This window comes from Eleutherodactylus coqui, chromosome 8 (genome assembly GCF_035609145.1).
Source record: "Eleutherodactylus coqui strain aEleCoq1 chromosome 8, aEleCoq1.hap1, whole genome shotgun sequence".
In the NCBI taxonomy this organism is placed as follows: domain Eukaryota; kingdom Metazoa; phylum Chordata; class Amphibia; order Anura; family Eleutherodactylidae; genus Eleutherodactylus; species Eleutherodactylus coqui.
Window position 1 is genome coordinate 138,809,465 of NC_089844.1, and position 24,779 is coordinate 138,834,243.

General features: G+C 44.4%; 1 protein-coding gene across 4 annotated transcripts in view; it reads left to right on the plus strand.

The window, feature by feature from the left end:
• Positions 1-24,779, plus strand: part of ARHGAP17 (Rho GTPase activating protein 17) — a 131,460-nt gene that overhangs the window by 95,022 nt on the left and 11,659 nt on the right. For all 4 annotated transcript variants that reach the window (XR_010786414.1, XM_066576546.1, XM_066576548.1 and 1 more), the window contains exons 9-18: positions 7,926-8,007; positions 9,652-9,779; positions 9,997-10,108; positions 10,651-10,732; positions 12,304-12,384; positions 13,737-13,850; positions 21,499-21,590; positions 22,720-22,870; positions 23,631-23,855; positions 23,942-24,093. Coding sequence is in view for 3 of the 4 variants with exons in the window: in XM_066576546.1 (XP_066432643.1) it covers positions 7,926-8,007; positions 9,652-9,779; positions 9,997-10,108; positions 10,651-10,732; positions 12,304-12,384; positions 13,737-13,850; positions 21,499-21,590; positions 22,720-22,870; positions 23,631-23,855; positions 23,942-24,093 (1,219 nt within the window). In the remaining variant the exon portion in view is untranslated. The remainder of the gene's footprint in view (positions 1-7,925; positions 8,008-9,651; positions 9,780-9,996; positions 10,109-10,650; positions 10,733-12,303; positions 12,385-13,736; positions 13,851-21,498; positions 21,591-22,719; positions 22,871-23,630; positions 23,856-23,941; positions 24,094-24,779) is intronic.

The window sequence follows — 24,779 nt, forward strand, 5'->3', positions numbered from 1 at the left end:
CGTTGCTGCCATTGACCCCCAAGCTGTATCACATGCCTTCCAAGTACCCTGTTCCAACAACCCTTTAATCAGGTGCTGCGCCGCACATCGGCCACGCTCCATAGTTGCGATGGACAAGCCAGGCCTCTTTCTCCAGCGCCAATGCACGAAAACACTCCTCCTGGAAACAAGAGAGCATCTACTAATTGTTCGTCCCAGGAACATGCACCGCCACAATACAAGCGTTTAATGACAAGCAGGACAAAACCAAATGTTGCAGCAGATCCACAACCGGCGGTGAACGAGCTGTCACCCCATTAATCGCTTGTACCACTCCTATGTTTTTAAAACAGTCCCCTCAAATGGAAACTGCGACCACTATGGGAAACAACTCTAGCAGCACCTAATTTTTCACAGCCCCGCTATGCCACCATTCCTCAGGCCTCAGACCTGCGCACCATTGTCCCTTGAAATATACCCCAAAACCTGCCGCCCCAGCTGCGTTGGTCAACAATTTACTATTGAAATTGTCCACGGTCTGGTCAATGAGCAACGACCGACTGTTATACCGTGCCAAGAAAGAGATCCAAACTGCCAAAGTCGCCCGGATCTCAGCAGAAATGCGGATAAAATGACCACCTGCTTTTACTCCCGCAGTTGCTTCCGCCATTTTTCTACAAAACATCGCTTCTATCGGCATGATCCTACAGGCAAAATTCAATTTTCCCAATTACGACTGCAAGTTGTGCAGGGCAATCTTTTTTGCCTGACTCTCCTTTCGCAAATCATACAGCAGCGAAACCAACTTACCCTTTGGCAATTGGCATTCCATCCTCTCCCTATCTATGACAATACCAAGAAAACTCAGGCAAGTCACTGGGTCCTTTGTCTTTTCAGGCGCCAATGGTACGCCAAATTTCTTGGCGACCCATTGCACCATTGACAAGAGTGAACTACAAATGCTGGAACCTGCCAGGCCCACACACATTCGTCCAGATAATGCAAGATAGACTGCAAGCCAGACACATCCCTAACCACCCGCTTCAAAATAAGCACATAAAATTGAACACCCCATCTGCAAACATGGGTCAACGAAATATTCATCCTCCCAAACGTATCCCAACAGATGAAGGCTATCCAGGTGAACTGGCAACAAACAGAACGAGGATTCCACATCCATCTTGCCCAGCAACGCCCCCTTTCTACACCGCTGTACCCACTTGACAGCCGCATCAAATGACTTGTAAACCACCGAACACAACTCATTAACCGACTTGCCTATCGTATACAAAAGGTGGTGAATTAACGAAACTTGCCAGGCTCCCAAAGGGGAAACACTAATTTAGGGACTGGCAGAGCTGCATAGGGGCCTCCCTCGCGCCCCAATGTAAGCTCCTTCCACAACTTCTCTTACAACTGACGGGAATTCCCTTGCTGAACGCAAATTCCTAACACATAAGGGAACCCGATGTTCTGGCACTGGTATCCTAGAACCCTCTGAAAACCCCCAAAACAACAAACGCCTATTCTCACTATCCGGGTACCTACTTGGAAAGGGGGCCATCTCTTAAACGTTCACTGGCGTCCTCCTTTTTTCCTTCAGCACTCGCGACCTTTCCATTTCCTCGCCAGAAACACTTGGACGCCCCATTGGGACGGTCCGCTACAAGTGGAGCAATTGTTTAAAGCGACAACTTGCCCCAAGCTTTCACTGGCCTTCATTGTAATGCAAAAACCTGCCTTGCGCTGCACCCATGTCCCTCCACGTCCGGATGAACTTCGTCTAGCCGCATCGGATAACCTGGCGCCCCCAGGAAGTGACTGCCCAAATCGCATAACCTTCAACCATAACCCAATATCCTTGTGATCCCACCGGATATTGGGCAGCGCTGCTTTACGTTGACTAAATTGCACAGCATACCTCAACCACACTTGCCCGCCATATGTCCTATGCACCTCACCAATCGAGTCCAAATAACAGAAAAGCGGCAAGCAATTTTCTCGCTCCTTCTCCCCAATCACCCGCGCCAAAATAGGAAATGCTTGAAGCTAGTTTGCAAAAGTTAGCAGAATAAGCCGCCATCGCTTCTTCTCCTTCTCTTTCTTGGACTCTGTCCGCTTCCCTTTCTCCAAGTTATTTCTCTAACGGCAATAAGGAAAAAATCTTGACGTACTCATCTTTACAGATTTTTTTTCCCCCCCCCATCAACTTTTTTTCAGGTGCCCCTTTAGGCCTCATGTCCACGGGCAAAAGAAGAATTAAAATCCGCAGCGGATTTTAACTCCTCTCCTGCCCGCGGATCCGCACCCCATAGGGATGCATTGACCACCCGTAGGTAGATAAATACCCGCGGATGGTCAATAAAAGTGATTTAAAAAAAAATGGAGCATGGAAAAATCTGGACCATGCTCCATTTTCATGCGGGTCTCCCGCGGGGACGGCTCCCGCGGGCTTCTATTGAAGCCTATGGAAGCCGTCCGGATCCGCGGGAGACAAAAATCGTATTTTACTCACCGCTCCGGTTCTTCTCTTTGCCGCGGCGCCATCTTCTTTCCGTCGCGGCCGAATCTTTTTTTCTTCGGGCCGGCGCATGCGCGGGGCACGTCACCGACGTCATCCTGCGCATCCGCCGGGCCGAAGAAAGTAGATCCGGCCGCGGCGCAGAGAAGATGACGCTGCAGCGAAGGAAGGATGCGGAGCGGGCGGGAGGTAAGTTTATTTTGATTTATTATTCTTTTCAGCGCTCATGTCTGCGGGGCAGGAGGGACCCGCTCCGGATTCTCCATGGAGAATCCGGAGCTGGTCTGATTTTCCCCGTGGACATGAGGCCTTAGGGGGCCCTCAAAGTAACCCCTGCATTCCGCACGCTTCCTAACCCCTCAGTACTCCTAAAGCTCCCACCGGCGCCTACCTCGTTCCTGACCACCTACGGCGACCATGCTGCCACCAGAGACATGACCACGCGTCCTGCTCCCAGTCCCCCTTCACGCCGTTGCAGCAATTAACACATTTCCCATCAATTCCTGTAACTCGCCCCCAAATACCCCCGTAAAGCACTATCCTCCCCCACATTTACACCTGTTCCCCTTAACGGACCCATAAATGCATCATAAGACACACAAAACATAGAGCCATGCTCATCTGGCTGCATGGAAGTTATTTCACCACCAGCAGGACCTCTGGTCTCTTGGACATCAGCGTTGCTCCTGGTCCCATCCGATCATCTTGCTCCGCATGCCATGCCGCGCCGCAGACTCCACCTGGCTTTCCGCCACTCGACCGTTATTTCCTCTGTGCTCCTGCTGTGGAACGACAACTGGCAGTGCTGCTCCCAGTGGAACTTTCCTGGCTCTGTCGCTGCTCTGAGCCTGCATCCTGCTGCCTAAAACACTCTGCTCCTGGTCCCAGTCTGCCACTTTACCGGCACTTTGCCTACAGTTGCCACCGTACTGACACTCCTCACCACACTGCCACTGCCCCCAGCTCTTCCAGCCGTCTCGACTTGTGCTTACCGCATTCTAGACGCCAACCGGTACATCACCAGGGAAGACATCCGTACCTGGAAGCTGCTGTCTGCTGCCTGGCGACACAGGCCCTGACCCCCCGACCAAAGCACAGGACCCTGCTTGCCGTGCCTGCTGGCTGCTGTGCCTGATTCCTCCGCAGCCATGCCTCTCTTCCCCGAGGCTTAGGGAGAGAGACATTGCTGCAAGGGTTCCCTGAGGAACTCCGGAGCCGCCAACGAGCCAGTGGAGTACAGTCATCTTCTATTAACCGCTCCGGTGGCTTGGCCCGCCACAACCTCCGCTCCGGCTCACGAGGTCCCACTGCTCGCTCTCTGCTGCCCAGCACTCCAGCCACCTGTCTGCAGGCAATCTGGTCCTGAACAGCTCGGTGCTGACCTGAGCTTCTCCAACATCCTTTCCAGGCTGTCCATACTCATCAACGGTTAGTCCCACTTTCTATTTTCACTAACTCTCTGCTTTTTCTCCTTTCAAAGATGGTGCCCTCGAGACTCCCCTCCCTATATAACCCCTCATCTAATAAACTCCCCACCAATCCTTGCACTTCCCCGCTTTCCTTGCAGCACTTTCTTCCCAAAACACCTGTTAACACTTTTCTTATGTAACTCCTGACTATCTGGCCCCATGTGTCATGCCGGGCTTCCTCTTAAAGGGGTCGCAGACCCCTCGTTCCAGCCCCTTACTGGAATCGATGAGAAAACCAATCTCCGCTCTTAACCCCCTGCATGCCGTGGTCAATGTACATTGTGGCATGTAAGGCAACTGGTGTCCGGACCCCTACCGTTGCCTGTGATTACTACTATGAGCACTAATGCAATGCAGTACAGAAGTACTGCAATGCACAACCATAGTGGATCAGAGCTTTTATGATTCAAGTCCTCTACAGGGACCTAAAAGTTTTTTTTCGTTTGTTTTTTTTTTTGTATGTACAACAAAATGAATCCACTACAAACTGCAGCTCGTCACACAAATACAGCCCCACAGAGCCCTGTCCATGGAAAAAATAAAGTTTGGGGACTTAGAATGCAACGATATTAAAAAGAAAAAAGGGGGGGGGGGTTGTTGTGCGAAAGTGGTAAAACCTAACACAAAACTTTTGGCGTTATCGTACCAGCCCGCAGTAAAAAAAAAACAATGTCATTCACACTGTAAAAAAATTCTACATTTTTGTGTGTATATATTAGCGTAGAGTAATATAATCTAATATATATAGCATAATATAATATAGCATAGCATAATATAATATAGCATAGCATAATATAACATAATATAATATAATATAGCATATAATATAGCATAGCGTAATACAATATAATATAGCATAGCGTAATACAATAGAATATTGCATAGCATAATATAATAGAATATAGCATAGCGTAATACAATAGAATATAGCATAGCGTAATACAATAGAATATAGCATAGCGTAATACAATAGAATATAGCATAGCGTAATACAATAGAATATAGCATAGCGTAATACAATAGAATATAGCATAGCGTAATACAATAGAATATAGCATAGCGTAATATATTACATAGCGTAATATAATAGAATATAGCATAGCGTAATATAATAGAATATAGCATAGCGTAATATAATAGAATATTGCATAGCGTAATATGATAGAATATAGCATAGTGTAATATGATAGAATATAGCATAGCGTAATATGATAGAATATAGCATAGCGTAATATGATAGAATATAGCATAGCGTAATACGATAGAATATAGCATAGCGTAATACGATAGAATATAGCATAGCGTAATACGATAGAATATAGCATAGCGTAATACGATAGAATATAGCATAGCGTAATACGATAGAATATTGCATAGCGTAATACGATAGAATATTGCATAGCGTAATACGATAGAATATAGCATAGCGTAATACGATAGAATATAGCATAGCGTAATACGATAGAATATAGCATAGCGTAATACGATATAATATAGCATAGCGTAATATGATAGAATATAGCATAGCGTAATATGATAGAATATAGCATAGCGTAATATGATAGAATATAGCATAGCGTAATATGATAGAATATAGCATAGCGTAATATGATAGAATATAGCATAGCGTAATATGATAGAATATTGCATAGCGTAATATGATAGAATATTGCATAGCGTAATATGATAGAATATTGCATAGCGTAATATGATAGAATATTGCATAGCGTAATACGATAGAATATTGCATAGCGTAATACGATAGAATATAGCATAGCGTAATATGATAGAATATAGCATAGCGTTTTGTCTCTCTCCCCTTCAAAAAGATTAATGAAAACTTCACAACACATTTTATGTACCCAAAAATGGTACCCATAAAAAGTAGTTTTCCATGCAAAAAACAAGCCTCATATGGCAATGTCGATGGAAAATAAAGGTGCGGCTTTTGAAAAGGGGAGATATGTCCTTGGGGATTAAAATGGTGATGGGAGGTGGCTGGTATATGACATGAGATATGTAGTGAAGGGGTTTGGGTGTGACTAAAGATATCGGGGGGGGGGGGCTGGTGTGTGAGACAAACATATTGTGGGGGCGACATGGTTTTTTGGCTCCCCGTCTCCATGCCCTGTGCATGGCACAGTGTACTACTTTTGCTCTGAGCGCTCCCTTCAAAAGCATTCTCTCCAACGCTCAGCTGGCCGGGGGAGGCTACAAGCTGTTGCACATTTCTCCTGCAGTGTATGTATTCATAATTCACATGTTTGAGTTGAAGAAACTGCAGTTTGTGTCGGATGTTCCCGTGAGCCATCGTGTCACATTTTATGTACCTCATTTCAGAGTGCAGTCACATTATTGGGGTAGTTGGCTTCTATTCTCCTCCGTATAGTGTCACTTATGTCACTGACTTGATGTGGGCCTGGGAGTATGATCAAAGGGCACAAAGGCAATGAAAAGCCTATAAAAAGACGGCACACCTTTATTTGCCGTTGTGAAGCTTCATATCAGGTCTCGATTTTTAGTGCGGTTTTACAACCAGTAAGATTCAAATTCTGAGGGATTGCATAAATACACACACCCCTTAAGGAAAAAAAACTGCTTCCGTGTTTATTAGAGGGGTGCGCACGCTCGCTCACTTACGAAACCAGAGGATTTTTATTTATTCATCTTCTTGCTTGTATTTTGCCACAAATGCACATCGCATTAGAAATAGAGAAATCTTTTAGTGCATTGGTGTGACTTGTGTGCATCCTCCGTGACAAAAAGTGGTAGATACATGGGGTGGACAAAAATATGGAAACAACGTACGAAATGCATGCCTTAAATTACAATGGATTATAAATCATACTTCACTACACTACCAGTAAATGTTAACTATACCAAAAGGGCCGCTCAGCGCGAATGATTATAATCCCATGCGAAACCCTCCTAATAGTCTGGGATCCATACGTGTTTAATTTATCGGCGTTAGTAGGCGGTGCTGTAGCTTGTGATGCAGTGATCTGGTGGTAAGCATAATTTGTCTTCGAGATAGCGTCCTGCGTAGTTGGGGAAATTACAGCAAAGCTGACTGAATTCCAACGCTGTCTAGTTGTTGGGGCCCGTATGGTGGGCGGCTCTAACACAGGTAGCGGACATTTTTGCTGCATCACGAAGCACAGTAATCCAAATTTATGACTGCATACAGCAAGACTGGAAAAACCATATCTGACAAACGCCAGCGTGGACAGAAATGCTTGTTGAGTGACAGACTATCATTGCGTAGTGTTGTAATGAAAAAGAAGCAGACTACAGCTTTGGTGTTTCCATATTTTTGTTCACTCCCTGTATATTACAATGAATGCAAGAGTTTACAAACCATTCTTGCAATCATGCCACTTTTTGCCCTTAAAGGGAGTCAATAGAGATTGCTTATGGGTCACGGTATAAATCCATGATTTTATAGGGACCCATCTCTGACCTGTGGAGCCTCTGTGTAGGTCATAGAAGTCCTGTAAGCAGTTGTTGGTTAATTTGACAGGTATGAAAGTAAAAACGGATAACTATTTGGCCGGGTCTGTTAGGCTTCATATGCAGACGGACTGGTCTGACAGGTTTATTAGGGGTTTTCTATATTGCATAGAAGACCTGAAAGGGAAACTCCAGAAATAAATATTGTACTCATTCAGACTACTTTAAAAGTTTGTTTTGAGAATAATTCTTGAAGAATTGCTTGTCCATCTTATGCCCACACTTTGGTCCTGGCTACCAGGGGTAAGAAGATGGCAGAAGGGGCCCACTGCTGGATTACAGATGGCATGATCTTCATCCTACTGTTAGGAGGCCGGGGCTAATCAGCTAGTTTTCTCATCAAACATAGGTTGCCGTTTTTTGTTTTCTCGGTCTGTACATCACACATGCATCTCTCATTTGCCTCATTGTGTTTTGTTTCTTTTGTCTGTGGGTTATGTCTTCAGTTATTAGAGGCACAAGCAGAATACCATAGAAGAGCACTAGCTGTTTTAGAAAGAGCACTGCCTGAAATCCAGGCCCAGCAAGGTAACCACTCACAGCCTCCTGGCTTTCTTGCACTCCTCTCAGCTTTGGCTTGATATTCCCCTCTGGCACAGTGTCTCCTGCGTGTGCTTTTTACTCTCTGGGACCTAGAAGGGCAGTGCCCATAGCTGTACTGAGCCCCTCGCCATGCTTGCTCTTCTGTGCCCCTGCCATTGAAATGGGTACTGGCACAGTTGAAGGTTGCTCTGTTTCTTGCTGGTCTCTTTTAATCTTCACTCTTTGCTGTGATTTCTATTACTACTACTTTACTCTATAAGATACAGTGCTTTGCTGATAGGATATTGGGTATTACATTTAAAGAGCCATTTCAGCCATTATCAACATGAACCTCAGTGATGCTGTAACTCATTTGAGTTGAAAGGTAAATATGCTAAAAATCCCCAAATTTGCAGCCCATTACTTCAGGATGGAGTGCAGATTTCCTACTTTTATTTTCCTGGGAGGAACTTCCTCCTGTGCTTAGTTGTCCCTTGTGAAAATGGGACCCAACAGGATGCTGAGCGAGGAATCTCTCATTAGTCAGTCTTTTTGTTTCCGCTCAGGGGAACAAAGCAACAAGTTAAGTTTTCTCTCAGTGTGAACAGGCAATAGTTCGCCTTTTTGGCTATTAACGCTTGATGGTGGCTGGTGGCCGGAAGAGCTCTCTGGTGCGCTTATCTTAATGACTATTGCTCTTCTGTAAAGCGCAACTGAAGGTGCCCATAAGGCATATAAGGCTTTGTTCACATCTGTGTCATAGGCTATGTTCGTAACCTCTGATGCAGATCCAATACAAAACCCACTGCATATTTTGCAATTGTGTGATAAAATGCTAGGCCGTATACCAGACACCTGACCAACTCCATGCTAATCAATGGGGCCATTGGGCAACTATCGTGGCCTTTTTTTTCAATCCCTATGAAGAAACCAAGGAACAGAAATCCCTAGTGCAGGTGTAAACGAAGCCTTAGGCAATCATTGGCTAAACCTACAGATTTCGGTACAACCAGCCACTTATCTCATATGTTTAAGGGGTCTACCACTTTCCCCTGACACTTGCCATCCCATTGAACAGTTGAATTGCAATATTTCCCCATCCTTCTCAAGGGAGATAAGCCGCCACCACAAGTGTTTGGTAGGTTGCTATTCGTGGGAAGGTCAGAGAGAATAGCTCAACTAACATTTTGCCTACATCTATCTGTGTGGTCACTTTAAGAAGCCTGTGAACAAGCAATTCTTAGTCTCCTTGCACTGCGTTACAGCCTTATTGCACACCGTTCTGCTGCCTGCATGAGCTCTTTAAATGGGGAAAAAACTATTTATACACAACCGGAGTTGCTGTGTTATATGTAGGCCCAAAGTTATTGGTTAATCCAGTGTGGAGATGGGTGGTCTGCGTTCCTGCAGTGAGTAGTTATGGGCACATAACGCCCGTTATACTGGCCCGAGCCACATGGATAGAACACAGGTCTGGATCAGCACCAGTATTTGCAGTGTTTGTGTAGTTGTGTTTCTGGGGGTTTCTTTTCTTTCTGCTTTCTTCAGTATTTTCTTATTCATCTATAAAGTTCTGTACAATTACTTTGCTATTAGCATTGCTTTCGACTCTTCCTTTCTCCTCCCATCATCGTCATCTTTTTGCTCCAGACAAGTGGACGGAGAAGCCGGCATTTGGAACAGCCCTCGAGGAGCATTTGAAGCGCAGTTCGCGAGATATTGCTATTCCCATTGAAGCCTGCGTGATGATGCTGCTAGAAACTGGGATGAGGGAAGAGGTGGGTAGATTCCCATATCACTGTGTGGTTATTCTTTCCCCATGTCTGTACCGGTGTCACACTCTCGGTAACTTTTTACTCATCCCAAATCAGGCTACTTTTCCTTTGCGTGCCAGATTAGCAGAATTTCTGCATCACTGGGTGCTGGATTAAAGGAATTTTATCTTGCATTTTGGTCATTCTGTACTTTAACAGCCAACCCCATTATTTTCTGTAGGGATTGTTCAGGATAGCCGCCGGGGCTTCGAAGCTCAAGAAGCTAAAAGCCGCTCTGGACTGTTCCACATCCCACTTAGAAGAGTTTTACTCGGACCCGCATGCTGTGGCAGGTGAGAGAAGAACATATGTTATTGCACCTCTGCGAGCTGCAGATGTTACATTTAACAGCTCATTGGCTTTGCTGGGTTGCGGTGATGGGGCCAGTGTTTGCAGCCAAAGCACGATCCGTGTGGAGATACTTGTTCTTACATGTGGGTTTCCTCTGAACTCTCCATTCCAACTACAGTCCAGGAATAAAAAATTGGCAGTGGATTTTTTTCCCCATCCTAGACTGTCTGAGGTTGGAAAATTAAATTGTGAGCTTCATAGGGCCAGATACAAATGCTTATGAGCTGTGGGGAAAAGCTTGGCCCAGTATATCGAATGCTTGTATGTCGGAGATAAAAATCTCTTAACTAGCTGAGGAGATATAGACCTTCACTTTAGGAAGTGCTAGAAGTTTTGCATTGGCTAGAGTGTCTTTGAGATGCTCGTTTGTAGAGGTAGGGCACACTGCAAATGGAAACAGCGCCCCCTAGTGAAAAGTTCATACCGATTGATTGTGACGTTAATTGTAGTAATTATCCATCTAATAAGTTATTGTCTTTTAAAGGGGCATTAAAGTCTTACCTTCGCGAGCTGCCAGAACCTCTGATGACCTTCGCCCTGTATGATGAGTGGATTGCTGCTGGGAAGTAAGCAGAATCTCATTGATTGATAAGGCTGTGGACTCGCAGCAATACAGCAAAATCGAAATTGTGTTAAGGGCAGTGTAAATGTAAGCCGAGAGATCTAGGCAATTGTTGCTGAGCACAGCGCTTCCTGCATACAGGACAGCAAAGGCTACACAGCAACCTGCATCAAGAGTACAATGCATTGTGCTGCTTCAGACAAATTAAAGGGGTTTTCCCATTATTAACATTCATTACCTTTTCCTGTGGATAGGTAATAAATATGGAATTGCTGGTGCCCCCCCCCCCCCCCACCATGTTCCCATCCTTTGAAGACCATGAGTTCCCCCATGTGAGTGAAGCAGTGGTGCACATGCGTGACTAGCACTCCATTCACTTCAATGGAATGGAGGAAGCTTGCCAAGTGCATCGATTTCCTCCATCCCATAGAAGTGAATGGACCGATAGTCACGCATGCATACCACCACTCTATTCACATGAGGATCTCAAGGGGGAACAGATGTCATGATTGCTGGGGGTCCCATAGGTTGAAGCCCCAGCAATTCGACGTGTATCCTTTTTGTTATGGCTAGGGTATAAATGATGTTAGTAGGAAACCTTAGGCGAAGTGGGATGTGACTTTTATACTCCTCTTCCTCCTGTTCTGTGTGCCTGCTGAGCTGCCATTCGCTGCATGCAGCAGACTCTTTGAGCATGCGGCCATTATATCCTTTCTTTAAAAAAAAAAAGCACTCCAGGATAAAATGGCGCACTCCTGTTATACCTACTGCCGGTCCTGACAGGGTGGAGCAGCAGTCTGTTTTGTTTTGTTTTTTTATTTTATTTTAATCTTTGTCATGCAGCACCTTCTCAGGCTCCAATGTCACGTTTGTCTAAAGCGCTCTCTGCTCCGAAGGTTCTGCGCCGGCACCGCTCAGGACCATGTATTTCTTGACTCCCTTCTGACCTTAAAGGGGTCGTCCCACCGCCCAAAGTGAAATATATATTTTTTTAAATTAATGCCCTGTTAAGTAAAAGCAGGAGATCGCAATCTTTTATTCTTAATTTCAATGGGAGCATCGCGATCTCATGCTACTGCTGTGACAGCTGTAGCAGGAGACTCCTCCATCTCCCAGACCTGCCCCCATATTACTGGACACTGTGACATCATAGTGGCCCACAGCAGCATTGGCGCCGACTCCATAGTGGGCCCCCCGCATACTGCGCCGAGTAGTAATGGTGACACCCCGTGCGTGCGACAAATTACTGTGACAGCCCACCACCCCGTAGCAACAGGTTAGTGACAGCCACATCCCACACCCCCATCACCCACGGGGAACCAAGATTTTGGAACATCCCTCCCGCCGACAAGATTTTAGCGAAAGAACCCCGACAAGTTACAGTGACCACCCCCCCTCCCCCTTATCCCCCAGACATGACAAGTTTTTGTCACAGCAAGTCCTACCCCCCACCACCCCAGCGCACAAAGTATATTACAAAGTGCATTATAATGGCCATACAGGGGTGCTAACATTCATTTGTCACACGGGACAACCCATTTCAGTGACTCAGTCTTCATATACTTGTCTTCTCAGTATTCAAGACCAGAACACAAAGCTGCAGAGTTTGTGGGTTGTGTGCCAGAAATTACCCAAGCCCAACTTTGAAAATTTCAGGTAAGAGTCCTGTATTCCTGGTAAGTCAAGATAAAAAGGGTTTATTTTTCTTTTGGTCCATTGTCTGGTTTGAGTAAATGGTGTTTTAGGGCTCATTCATGTGACCGTGATTTCATTGCGTATTACGCACGTGATGCACGGTGAATGGAGTCAATGAAAGTACATGGATTTTCACTGATCCGTTTCCATTAGCGTGTAAACAATGCGTGTAGATGCACTCAGAACATGCTGTGATCTTTTTCCTATCTCACCACGTGTCGTGCATGGACAGCACTATACTTTTCTATAGTTGGCGTATGCAGTACATTAAGTATGAGCAATGATACATACGCAACGCCACTATGAAACAGAGCCGGAAAATAATGAAGAAAAAACAAACACAAGTCACAGGCTGGTAAAGCCCTGCGTGGTCAACACTTTTTTTTTTTTTTTACGCATACGGCTGTGTAAATTAGGCCTAACATGTATACATTAGTAAATAAGTATTTCATAAGCAAAAGAAATTAAGGACAGTGATTGTCTGCAGTTATCTGACGACCTTAGCATGACGTCACCGCTGCAGAATAAATGTAAACAAAGCTAGTGGTGAGAACTTGGTATAATAAGTAATGCTTGTTCCATATCCTAACATTTCTCAGTTTTGGCTGAAACTGGAGCATTTCTTCAAACCACACGAGTTCAGATTGCTTTTATAGTATGTTGACCATCATTACATTAAACTTACGGCCTGCATCACTGTTCGTATGAGGACTAACCATGGCCATACACAGCAAGTCCCCTACTTATGAACGGGTTCTGTTCCAGGAAGCTGTTAAGTGCACTTGTTTGTATGCTTGAAAAATCCTTGTATGGAGGGAGATGGCGGATGGATCCCCCTCCATACAGGCGACACTCGCCCGCAACAGCTCTGATAAGCCGCGCTGCTCATTGGAGCTGTTAACACTTTAAATGCCACTGTCGGTATTTAAAGAGTTAACGGCTCCAATGAGTGTTGCAGCTTACTGGAGCTGTTGTGAGCGAGTGTCTGCTCTAAGAAACAACCAGCACCCGACGTCCAGGAGTCCCACACAGCCCCCTGTGACAAGATCGCGGGATGCTGTGCGGTTGCCATGACAGCTGGGGGCCTTCTGGGGGCCCCAGGGCTGCCTATGCAGAGTACATATCAAGCCATGCTCATGGCATGGCTTGATAGAATGACTGAGTGTCCGATCGCTGCACAGTATCATGTAATGCTACAGCATTGCATCATACTGCAGTACAATTTTGTTTGTATGTAGCAAAGTTCATAACTCAAACGTTCGCAAGGACTATCTGTATTGTATCCTCACATCTCAACACTCTGTGTTCTGCAGGTATCTGGTAAAGTTCTTGGCCAAGTTGAGTCAAAGCAGTGATGTGAACAAGATGACCCCCAGTAACATTGCAATTGTTCTAGGTCCAAATCTTCTGTGGGCGAAGCACGAAGGGTGAGTAGCAAGAGAGGGAAAAGACAAGCCTCCTAATCTGAAAAACGTTTGAGCTGTTCTGTTAGTCTTTAAGGAAAAAATTCTCATAATTTATTCTGTACCAATATCCTTCTTGACCAATGATGTCCAAATTTTGGTAGAAATAGTGTTATGTATAGTTATTTCCATCTTCAAAATGATGGTGTATCTGTACGATCACGAACGATCCAACATCACCGATCCTGAGTTCTGGTGAAGTACTGTGGCTCCTTCATTTGTTTCTCTGCACAGTGGTGCCCTGGGCACCTGCTGACAGGAAGCTTTAAGGCCCATTTACACCATCCGATCGCTAATCGGTGATCGTTTTAGCGATAATTGGTGCGTGTAAATGCGCGCCTATCGTGTGTTTTTCAGGCACTGTTAGCTGATCAATAAATTTAGTCCAACCTAAAAATCATCCTTCACTCTTATCAGCAGTCCTCCACGGGGAGTGCTGATAGCATTGTTTTCCCGTGTAGAACAAAGGATCTGAGCGCAGATAATAGCCTCTTTAACTGCCTTAAAGGAAGGCTTCATTTGCATACCTAATTGGTACCCAAGTAGCTAAGTAGCATAAATACACTAGTCCAGAGAACAATTTATCAGCGAGGGTCCTGATCTGGAAAACCTCGCTGATCTACTATTCATGGCCTACTCTAGGCCAGAAGGATAGGTCATCAATGGTTTACAACTACACAACCTGTTTAATTCCTTATTGATTCCCTGCTGCATGAGTGTGCATACAGAGAAAGCTGTCAGTCGCTCAGTAGGAATGCCCACTGGACCCTCGAGCTGAGAAAGCAAAGATTTGGATCAATAAATTAAGCTATACTGAGTCAATTAATCTCTCAAATCTTCAGGGGGGAATTGTTAATAATAGTTGCACCTGCTGTGTAAAAAAAAAAAAAAGTTTTGCAAAAATTAAATACGCTGATTTAAAAAAAAAAAAAAAGTTTCCTTTCTAAAAAGTGAGCAGGATTTGGTGGACGGGGCAGGGTTACACACAACTTATGGCAGAAAGTGGTGTACATTTATAGCTCTAATCTGTGCCAGCTCATGGCCGGAGTAGATTTGGCACTGTGGTGCCCAGACAGTCATGGCATGCGCCAACAAATTAGTCATAAATAACCTCTTACTGTAGCGGTGCTGAACGCAGACCGGTGTATGCTAGGACTGGTGACAAAGCTCTTCATTATGTATTGTGTTCTGCTCACCATGTAATTATGTGAGGTACAGTGTTGAATCCTGCCTATCTCTTTGGCTCCCTACACTCCATTTAATGATCATTGCACACTCCGTTGAGACGGTTGTCTGGCAATGCCCGTCCGTTGGGGATGGCTTGCTATAAACAGCGGTGTGGCGGCAGAGGAATGTGCGGTGCTGTGGTTTGGGTGTCAGTTTGCCGTTCCCAGGCTTGTGGTTTCCATCTTGGATATTCTTCATACACACTCTATAATTTTCAGCACGCCGCACTCTTTCTCTTTGTATCTGATTACCCGCATCTGTTCACATATAATTTGCATGTTCCCGTTGCTGTATAATTTACTATCTGGTGGTTCTCACCGGCTCATCTCCTTTGTGTGGCATTACGTTTTTCGTTCTCTTTAGTACATAGATCCTCTTATATCGTAGTTTTCATAGAGAAGTAAAACCTCAATCACAATTTCTGCCGTATGACTGCCCTCTGGTACACTGATTAATACTGTATTGTATTCTCTGATTAGTGACTTTCATATAGAGTTCATTGTTATATATGTACAGATTTCATAAAGTGCGCTGCTGATAGTTTGATGGAGTGAAAACAGGTGATGGATTCCCTCAAGGGCAAACTTATCGCACGATTTTGTCATAACGCGTCAGTGCTAAAATCGCATGTATGTAAAGCCCATGCTTTCCTATGAGTTCTTCCACATAAACGATTGTTTTGTAGTCTGCCACATTGTGATAGTACAAAATCGCGGCTTGCTTTATACAGCAGCGATTTGCAATTTTTTTTGTAGTCCATGTTTTCCTATGGAGCCTTCCTTTCTGTTGCTTTGCGCAAAAACGCGGCTTTCATGTGATGCAACTTTTGCAGTAGGAAATTCTACTATAAAAGCCCGAAACTACGCCCTAGCTGCAGAAAAAAAATACATCCCCTTAGAAGCGCTGTCCTGCTCTGCTGCATCTTCTTTCCCGTCCCCAGCACTGTTTTTCGTCACCTTCTGGTCAGGGACTGAAAATTCCCCGTCTCCTTAAAGCGCTGCCTCTCATTAGCTGAGCGCTGTGATACTTAGCCAATCAGAGCCAGCGCTCAATGAATGGCTGTGATTGGTTTATCGTGCGCTGGCTGAGTGGCTACTGTGACGCTTAGCCAGAGGCAGCGCTTCCAGGAGGTGGGGATTGGGAGGGAGTGTAATAGCCTTTGCCGCCGTCTCCTTAAGATATTTCAGCACTCAGCTTTTCTGGAACCTGGGAAGCATTAACCTCCCTTTTTCTACAGATATAGATAGATAGAGATATATATATATATTCAGAATATATTTTGTATTATATATGTCTAATATCTACCTATTAAGGGCAAATTCAAAGTGGAAGGATGTCAACTCAGCTTTCCTAGTGTCCTGAATGGCAGTTGATTGATATTGGACAGCTGAGGGGACACTTTATTCATCTCTGTATATTACACTGCTGTCCGGCCTAAGGCCACATAGCTGAAGCGTGGCATGGCCGTGATGCCGCATATTGCATCAACCCCCACATGCGACGTTGGTTGTCTTAGTAGCTGTAAAGTGAAAAGACCTTGTGCCAAGAAGTTCTTCAACCTGTCCGAGCCAGACAGGCCATCCAACTGCCATACTACTGTTGAAGGGTGGAAAGGAAGCCTCCCAGGCGAATGCGTGAGAGCTATAGCTGCCAGAGAATGGGAAATGGAGATACATGGCTCAAAAATACCAGTAGTAGCAGCCCGCTGAAACTGTGACAGTATCCACAGCATCCAACTTCTGCATGAAGTCCAGCCTTGGAAAAGGTGACACCTTGTACTAACTAGGGTTGGCCGCTTACAAAGATGTCAGGCCAATCGCATGACTCTAATCAGGCACAAGAAAAGTCGATGTCATGGCAAGATTACACAAGTACGTGAATCCCACTGGTCCCTTTTTGGAAACATAAGGACTAGGAAGAGACTAGCACTAATGATTGAAGACAGTATAAGTGTATATTGTTCCACGGCCTCCTGCAAGCAACAATGCAAGAGGAATATAGCCCAGGAGGATCACAGTATACTTCCAGTCCGTCTGATTTAAATACTTTGTCTCTCGGACTGCGCAGTGTAAGGCGTAGGCCAAAGACTTAACCAGAACCGTGATAAGCAGAAAACTCGCCACCAGCGGCTCTCAGCCGTACTAGTTGCAGAGGACCTGCGCCAAACAAAACGACCTTGAAAAACGGCATTACCATCCATAGATGTTAACACTATACGGTAACTCCATGGACAGAGTCGGCAAAGCTAAGAATCTGCCATATGTGGGAAGTATAAGTACCCTATACGATACATCCCGCGAGTAGAAAGAAAATTTCTTTCCGCTCATTGGCTATGGGTTCAGATAACAATCAATGACCAGTGAGTCCGTAGTATCGTCAACCTAATATTTATTAAGCTTATGCCATACACCGTGTTTCGGTGTGTTACAATGCCTTTTTCAAGTATACATCAATCAAATCACAGTATCACACTTATATAGAGCCATAGTGTACTGACATTCCGTCCTGCACCAGACGCCGGTCATGTGACATGGTTTAGTGGGAGGAGACTTCTCCTCTGTCTGCCGTCACGTGGGGCGGAACGTGGAACACTATGTGCGTTCCATTTAGAAACCTTTTGGTTGGAGCGCAAACGTGTGCTTCAAGTCGAGAACTGAGTGACCTCACGGCTATACACCGGTCAGCCGTGACAGATAAATGAAAATATCTTGCCGTGGTCATGAAATGGGACAAGTCAAACCAATGGAGTTTTGAGATGGTTTCGTTTTAAGTGAGGCCATATATCTCTATGTAGATTATTTTGTATACAGGCGGCGGGTGGGACAGGAATGTGTCATAACAAATATACTGTCTGTCTACTAGATCTAAAATATTTCATTAGACCTTAAAAAGGGCTACAAAACTAGTAAATATGCTATATAAAATGACCAAAAATATACTTATTCCGTTATGGTTAAAATATAAATATATGTGAACAAGGATGTACCGAATAATATAAGTCTTTTCTTCATTCTGTATTTTGCAATGCTTTTTCAAAATAAAACGAATTTAAAAAATATATATATATTTATATAGAAATACATAATCGTATGACTAAAATTATAAAATTATTGTATTTTCCGGCGTACACCGTGGGTCGTCTTGTACACCGGGAATACGCTGTAGGGAAAATAAATCAATGCCCACCTCCCGCGGCGCTGCTGCAGGCTGTCGCTCCCTCCTCCACGCCGACAGAGCATTGCTTTCTGGATGCAGGGCTTGAATGCTCCGCCTCCATAAAGCTAATGCTCTGGTTAGCTAACTAAACGAGGCGTCAGCCAATGAAAGCCAGCGCTGGGTTAATTAATCAGTCATTCAATGACCTCATTGAATGGCTGTGGTTGGTTAACGCAGCATAGTCTTTTATTGCCTGACGCCGCGCTGAGTTAGCCATTCGGAGCATTAGCATTCTGGAGGCGGAGCATTCAAACCCTGCATCCAGAAAGCAATGCTCTGTCGGCGTGGAGGAGGGAGCGACAGCCTGCAGCAGCACCGCGGGAGGTGGGCATTGATTTTTTTTATTTTTTCTTTCTACAGCGTATTCCTGGGGTATAAGTTGACAGTTGGAGGTCATCTTATACGCTGGAAAATAGGTCAAGTAATAAAGTGCGCTAAATGGTATTGCATACCTGATCTTAGATCTAAAATGAATATAGATGACTCACTTAGGAATTAAACCTGTTATAAGATATCACTACAAATATTTCATGTTCTGGATGGTACCTATATTTTTTCTAACATTTCGTTCAGTCCATAAGGGATTGGAGTTTTTGATTTGTAGATCCAGAACATTTCCTTTTTTCTTAACAAACTTAGTGATTTGGATGGAACATACTCCACCGGTGTTCCTGTTAGACCTTTGCTCTTACAGTTGTGCCTGTAAGATGTTTTAAGGAAGAACTGGTCTATCTTACAGCAAGACCCCTACTTAACTAATCCAACTGAAGAGATCGCACGGGTAATCTATAGAAAAAATACAACATTCCAAAACATTTTGACTTCATCATACCCAAGAAAAAGAATATTCTACTTAAAAACAAAAACACAATACTAGCAAGGTACCCAGAAGTCTCTAAATATGGGGAAATGTAGATGTCACTGTTGTAAATACATGACACATAAAAACAGGGATCCCATCTAGTACAAATAATGATCCAATTAAAATAAAACAAAGAATGAGCTGCGAAACACGATTTGTGATATATCTGACAGAATGCCCGTGTGGCATCAAATATCTGAGCCGTACAAAAAAATGCCCTAAGAACGAGGATAGCAAAACAATTTTAATATATAAAAAAACCTTTTAAACAGCATAGTGTAGCACAACATTTTTCAGAGGCACAACTGTAAGAGCAAAGGTTTAACGGGAACACCGGTGGAGTATGTTCCATCCAAATCACTAAGCTTATTAAGAAAAAAGGAAATGTTCTGGATCTACAAATCGAAAACTCCAATCCCTTATGGACTGAACGAAAGTTTAGAAAAAATATAGGTACCATCCAGAACACGAAATATTTTTAGTGATATCTTAACAGGTTTAATTCTTAAGTCATCTATATTAATTTTAGATATAAGATCAGGTATGTAATACCATTTAGCGCACTTTATTACTTATTTTATAACTTTAGTCATACGATTATTTATATATAGACCTTTTTAATTCCTTTTATATAGCATATTTACTAGTTTTGTAGCCCTTTTTTAAGGTCTAATGAAATATTTTGGCTCTAGTAGACAGTATATTATGACATATTCCTGTCCCACCCGCCGCCTGTATGCAAAATAATCTACATAGAGATATATGGTCTTTTAAAATGAAACCATCTCAAAACTCCGTTCGTTTGACTTGTCCAATACAGAGGAGAAATCTCCTCCCACTAAACCATGTCACATGACCGGCGTCTGGTGCAGGACGGAATGTGAGTACACTATGGCTCTATATAAGTGTGATACTGTGATTTTGATTAATGTATACTTGAAAAAGGCATTGTAACACACCGAAACACGTTGTATGGCATAAGCTAAATAAAGATTAGATTGACAATAATACGGACCCACTGGTCATTGATTGTTGCCTAATCCCATAACCGAGGAGCGCAGAGAATTTTTCTTTCTACTTGTATTACACTTACCAAGACCCCTGGTACCCCTGGACATCTGATGGGAAAAGAACTACTTTACAAGCAAACTTAAACAGGTGCAGGTGGGATATCCCACTTGGCACCAGGTGACTGTACTATCACTATATGATTGCACTACCTGATATATTTCCTCGATTAGGCACTGCGGCGCTGTTCTATTTGTTGTAGATACATCTCGCAAAGGAATAGAAGTGACCTGGTCAGTTCATAGTTGCTGAGGAACTCTGACAAATGCTCTTCCACCTGAAGGGAGGCGAGCTCAAAGTCAAACGAGACAGCAGAGGATGCATGACATCCCAAGCCTTCGGCTTAGCGAAGCAGTCATCATCCAGGCTCCAGAGTCATACCATAATCTTACGCATTGTACCTGCGCAGGAAGGATCCGCGGAGAAACGCAGAAGGAGTGTAGTTGGAGACTACTGTGAATTAAAAAGTATTCCTTACGGTAACAGTTTGGCCATCCACAAGAGGACACTTCATGGGCCGATGTGCAGCTAAACTCGATTCTGCACTGAATTGCGTCCCAACACTGCGCCCACGGGGGCCCCTCACAGGGCCAGAGAGGCCAGGGGTAGCGCCTCCTGCAGACACTAAGCTAAAAACTGAGTTAGCTGAATGCCGCAGGAGGGGTATAGCTAGTGGGTGGAGTTAACTTTTATGCTTAGTGTTGCCTCCTAGTGGCAGAAGCTATATCCAATGTCTTGCTGTGTCCCCCAATGATACAGACGAGAAATTGACAAAGTATTATGATGCAGACCCTGAAGGTCCGCAAGACAGACGAACCCACTGATTTCGGCAGAAACGGACAACAGTCTAATATGCATGGGGGACTTCCTAACTGAAGTGCCCAACAGTTGTCCCATGTAAACGGGCCCTTACTGTCCTCTCCCCATTCAGAATAGAGACACTATGAGCCAAGCAGAGCATGTATGTGTGTGAGGGGTAGGTCAAATTATGCTAGATGCCATTTATGCTAGATGCGTTATTAACATCAGTTTGTTAGCTGCTTCTGATCCCTACAGAATATCACCCCTTACCTTGTTGTCCTCTTTCGTTCTGACTGCCTTAAAGGAAGTATTTGTTCTCGTATATTCTGCAGCCATGTATAAAGGTTATCTTTCCAGTGAGGACAGTCTAGTTCAAGTACCTCCCACCATACAGACCAGGAAGCCAATTTTTTATTAGAACAGTCTTTCTTCCTACAGAACGCTGGCGGAGATAGCTGCTGCAACCTCTGTCCACGTCGTGACCATTATTGAGCCCATTATACAACATGCGGACTGGTTCTTTCCTGAAGGTACCATATTTCTGCCTGTCACAATTATATTGGTTTTGCAATTTTGTATCTATGTGTTCATCACTTAGGACTGAGGAATGCAATCTCACTTCTCTTATCCATGGTTCAAGGAAATTCCTTTAATAATCCGACAACTATGGGATCCCATCAATGCCAGACTAAATTTTCTAGGTTGTCACCTTCTGCTTTTGTTCTTAAAGGGGTTGTGCTGAGATGATCTCCCCGTTCACATACCCTGTTAGCGTACTTGAACATCATAGGGTGGAGTCCTTCCTCTGTTCCCGAAATAAAGAGCCACTGAGTAGAAGTGGGTCCCGTCCTGCTAGACCTTCTGCCGCCCCGATATTACAAGACAGCCAACAAGTTCTAGATCATCAAATTCTAGATTAACTCTTTAACGACCGGAGTTGGGGGTATCAGACACCAGACTAACAACCATGATAGACAATTTTGTGCACAGAATGGTTAAACTCTTGACTTTTAAAAAAAAAAATTTTTTTTTATGCTACTCGTTTAAGTTTTTTTTTTCATGATATTTTGTGTTATCACTATTAGAGATGAGCGAGCGTACTCGGAAAAGCACTACTCGCTCGAGTAATTTGCTTTATCTGAGTATCGCTGTGCTCGTCCCTGAAGATTCGGGTGCCGGCACAGAGCGGGGAGCTGCAGGGGAGAGCAGGGAGGAACGGACGGGAGATCTTTCTCTCCCTCTCTCCCGCCCGCTCTCCCCTGCTCCCTGCTGCGACTCACCTGTCAGCCGCAGCGGCACCCGAATCTTCAGGGACGAGCACAGCAATACTCGGATAAAGCAAATTACTCGAGCGAGTAATTTGCTTTTCAGAGTACGCTCGCTCATCTCTAATCACTATCTATAAGTGATAACGATAGATGATTTTATGCATAAACTTTATATGTGAGAGATCAATGGGTTTGTGCTACAATACCAGACACAATCCGTAGACTTCTGTGGTGTTGCTACTGGAAAAAAGGGGGAAGGGTAGAACACCAACCATTTTAATGTAAAATCCCTTTAAACGTTTCCTTTTGGTATCATCCACTAAGTCTATATATTAGAGTTCTCAGGTGTTAAATGTTTATTTCCTATCTTGACATCGCTTTCTGTTTTCAGAGCTGGATTTTAACGTATCCGGTGCCTTTGCTGCAGCTGCTCCTGCAGCCCATCAAAATAACGACACTGTGCACTATGAGTTTGGTGTCATGGAACGCAAGAGGCCAGTTAGCATGGCAGTCATGGATGGTGATTTCGTAAAGAAGGATAAGTGAGTAGAAGAAATAAAGATTTTCTATAGTTTGTACTTAAACGTTCGGTTAACTATTGATGGCCTGAGTTTAGGATAGATTATCAATAGACGATCAGAGAGGATCTGCCACAAGGGATCCTTGCAGATTAGCTGTTTGCCGGGCCAGTGCACTTATGCACTGAGCTGATTTCGGCAAGAAACAGTGCTTCATTTTCACTGAAGTGGCCAGGTTTGGAATTGCAGGCAAAATTTCCACTAACTTCATTGGGAACTTTGCTTGTAATACCGAACCTGGCCACTGCAGTGAGAACAGAGCTATATACTTGCAGAAATCAGTTCAGTTTACAAGCACACTGGGCTGGCAAACAGCTGAACGGTGGTGGTTCCAAGGGGTAGACACACTTGCTGATCTAGAAGTGATGACCTATTCTGCAGATAGGCCAATAATCCTTTACAACTGGACAAGCCCTTTAATTTAAAATGGTATTCTGCCATCATTTTTTTTTTTTTCAACTAATGTCCTATCTTCCACCGCTCGGGATTTCCGTGCATTGCCTCACCATCCAGCCTGCTGTCAGTCATCGTCAGTGGACACAGGAGCAAGTGGCAGTGCCACACTTGTATTGTGCTTCCTGCTCTTGTTGACAGGACTGGATATTCTGTCCTGTGCATAAAGCGCAAATCAGCGGTGCTCTGAGGTCGCATATTGTGCATTTAGTAAGCACTATGATTGATTGCCGACTCTCAGTTAAAATTCAATCTGTCTGTCATCTTACAGCGTGAGCCTTAAAGTGTTAGACTTCCCGTTCAACCCAAGGAGAAGTGGAACCTTAAACCGAAAACACGCATCCCCGGCTTTTCAGCCTCCTCTCCCACCTAGTGAAGGCGGTACGCTGGGAGAGTCACTCGGAAACGCATCAGATGTTACCACAGCCTATTCTGTACCAGTTCAGCCCTTGGCATCTGCAGATCCTGCACCAATGTATGGGCAGGAGGAGTCCAGGTAAGCACAAAGCCTGTTTTGGATTACTGCGGTGCCTTTATTTTGGCTGCAGCAGCTCTGAAATCCTGTCAACTTCTCATCCACAGCTCAAACAAGACCAAAGAAACTCCTACAGCAACCACACCGCCCTCTCTGCGGAACGGGACTCACCCAACATCCAGTGGCAACACAAATCAGTTAGGGGTTGTTCCTGCATCACAAGGCACTGCCAACCCAAGTCCTCACTCCAATAGACGAGGTAAGTGATCATAAGGACCACATACATGGGTGTAAAGACCAGGGTAGCAGGCATAGCATCTGCTATGGGGTCTACAGTTAAGTGCAAATCAAATATATCTTAGAGGTTGTGGCAAGATACATAGTTATCTCTTATCCATAGGATAGGGGATAACTTTATGATCGGTGACGACCACTTGGAACCCGTTGTTCCTTAGTACAGGAGTCCCTGAAGATCTCCGCATGAATAGAATGAAGGTCGTGTTTCAGGTGTTCCCATTTAATGAATGGCAGTGTGCATGTGCCACCTCCACTCTGTTCATGCAGAGACCTTCAGGACACCTGTTCTCAAGATTGGTGGAGGGTCCCAGCAGTTAGACCCCCACAGTTATAAAGTTATCCCGTATCCTGTAGTTGAGGAATAACTGTCTTTGCACAGCTCTGTAAAGATTTTCATGCTGTCGTCTCAATTGCTGTTGACAATGACCCCAAGCTTTTTTGCTCAACCATAATTACTTTTCACTCCGTTTGTTGCATAGCAGATGTCTTTTGTTGAATTCTCATGTTTCTAGGCTCTGTTCTAGATCAGAAATGGCTCCACCCTTGGCCATAGGCTGTGTCTAGTATTGCAGCTCAACCTGACTCGTAAGTGACTGAGCTGTAATATCGGGCGCAACCTATAGAGCAACATTGTTATTGGACAAAAAC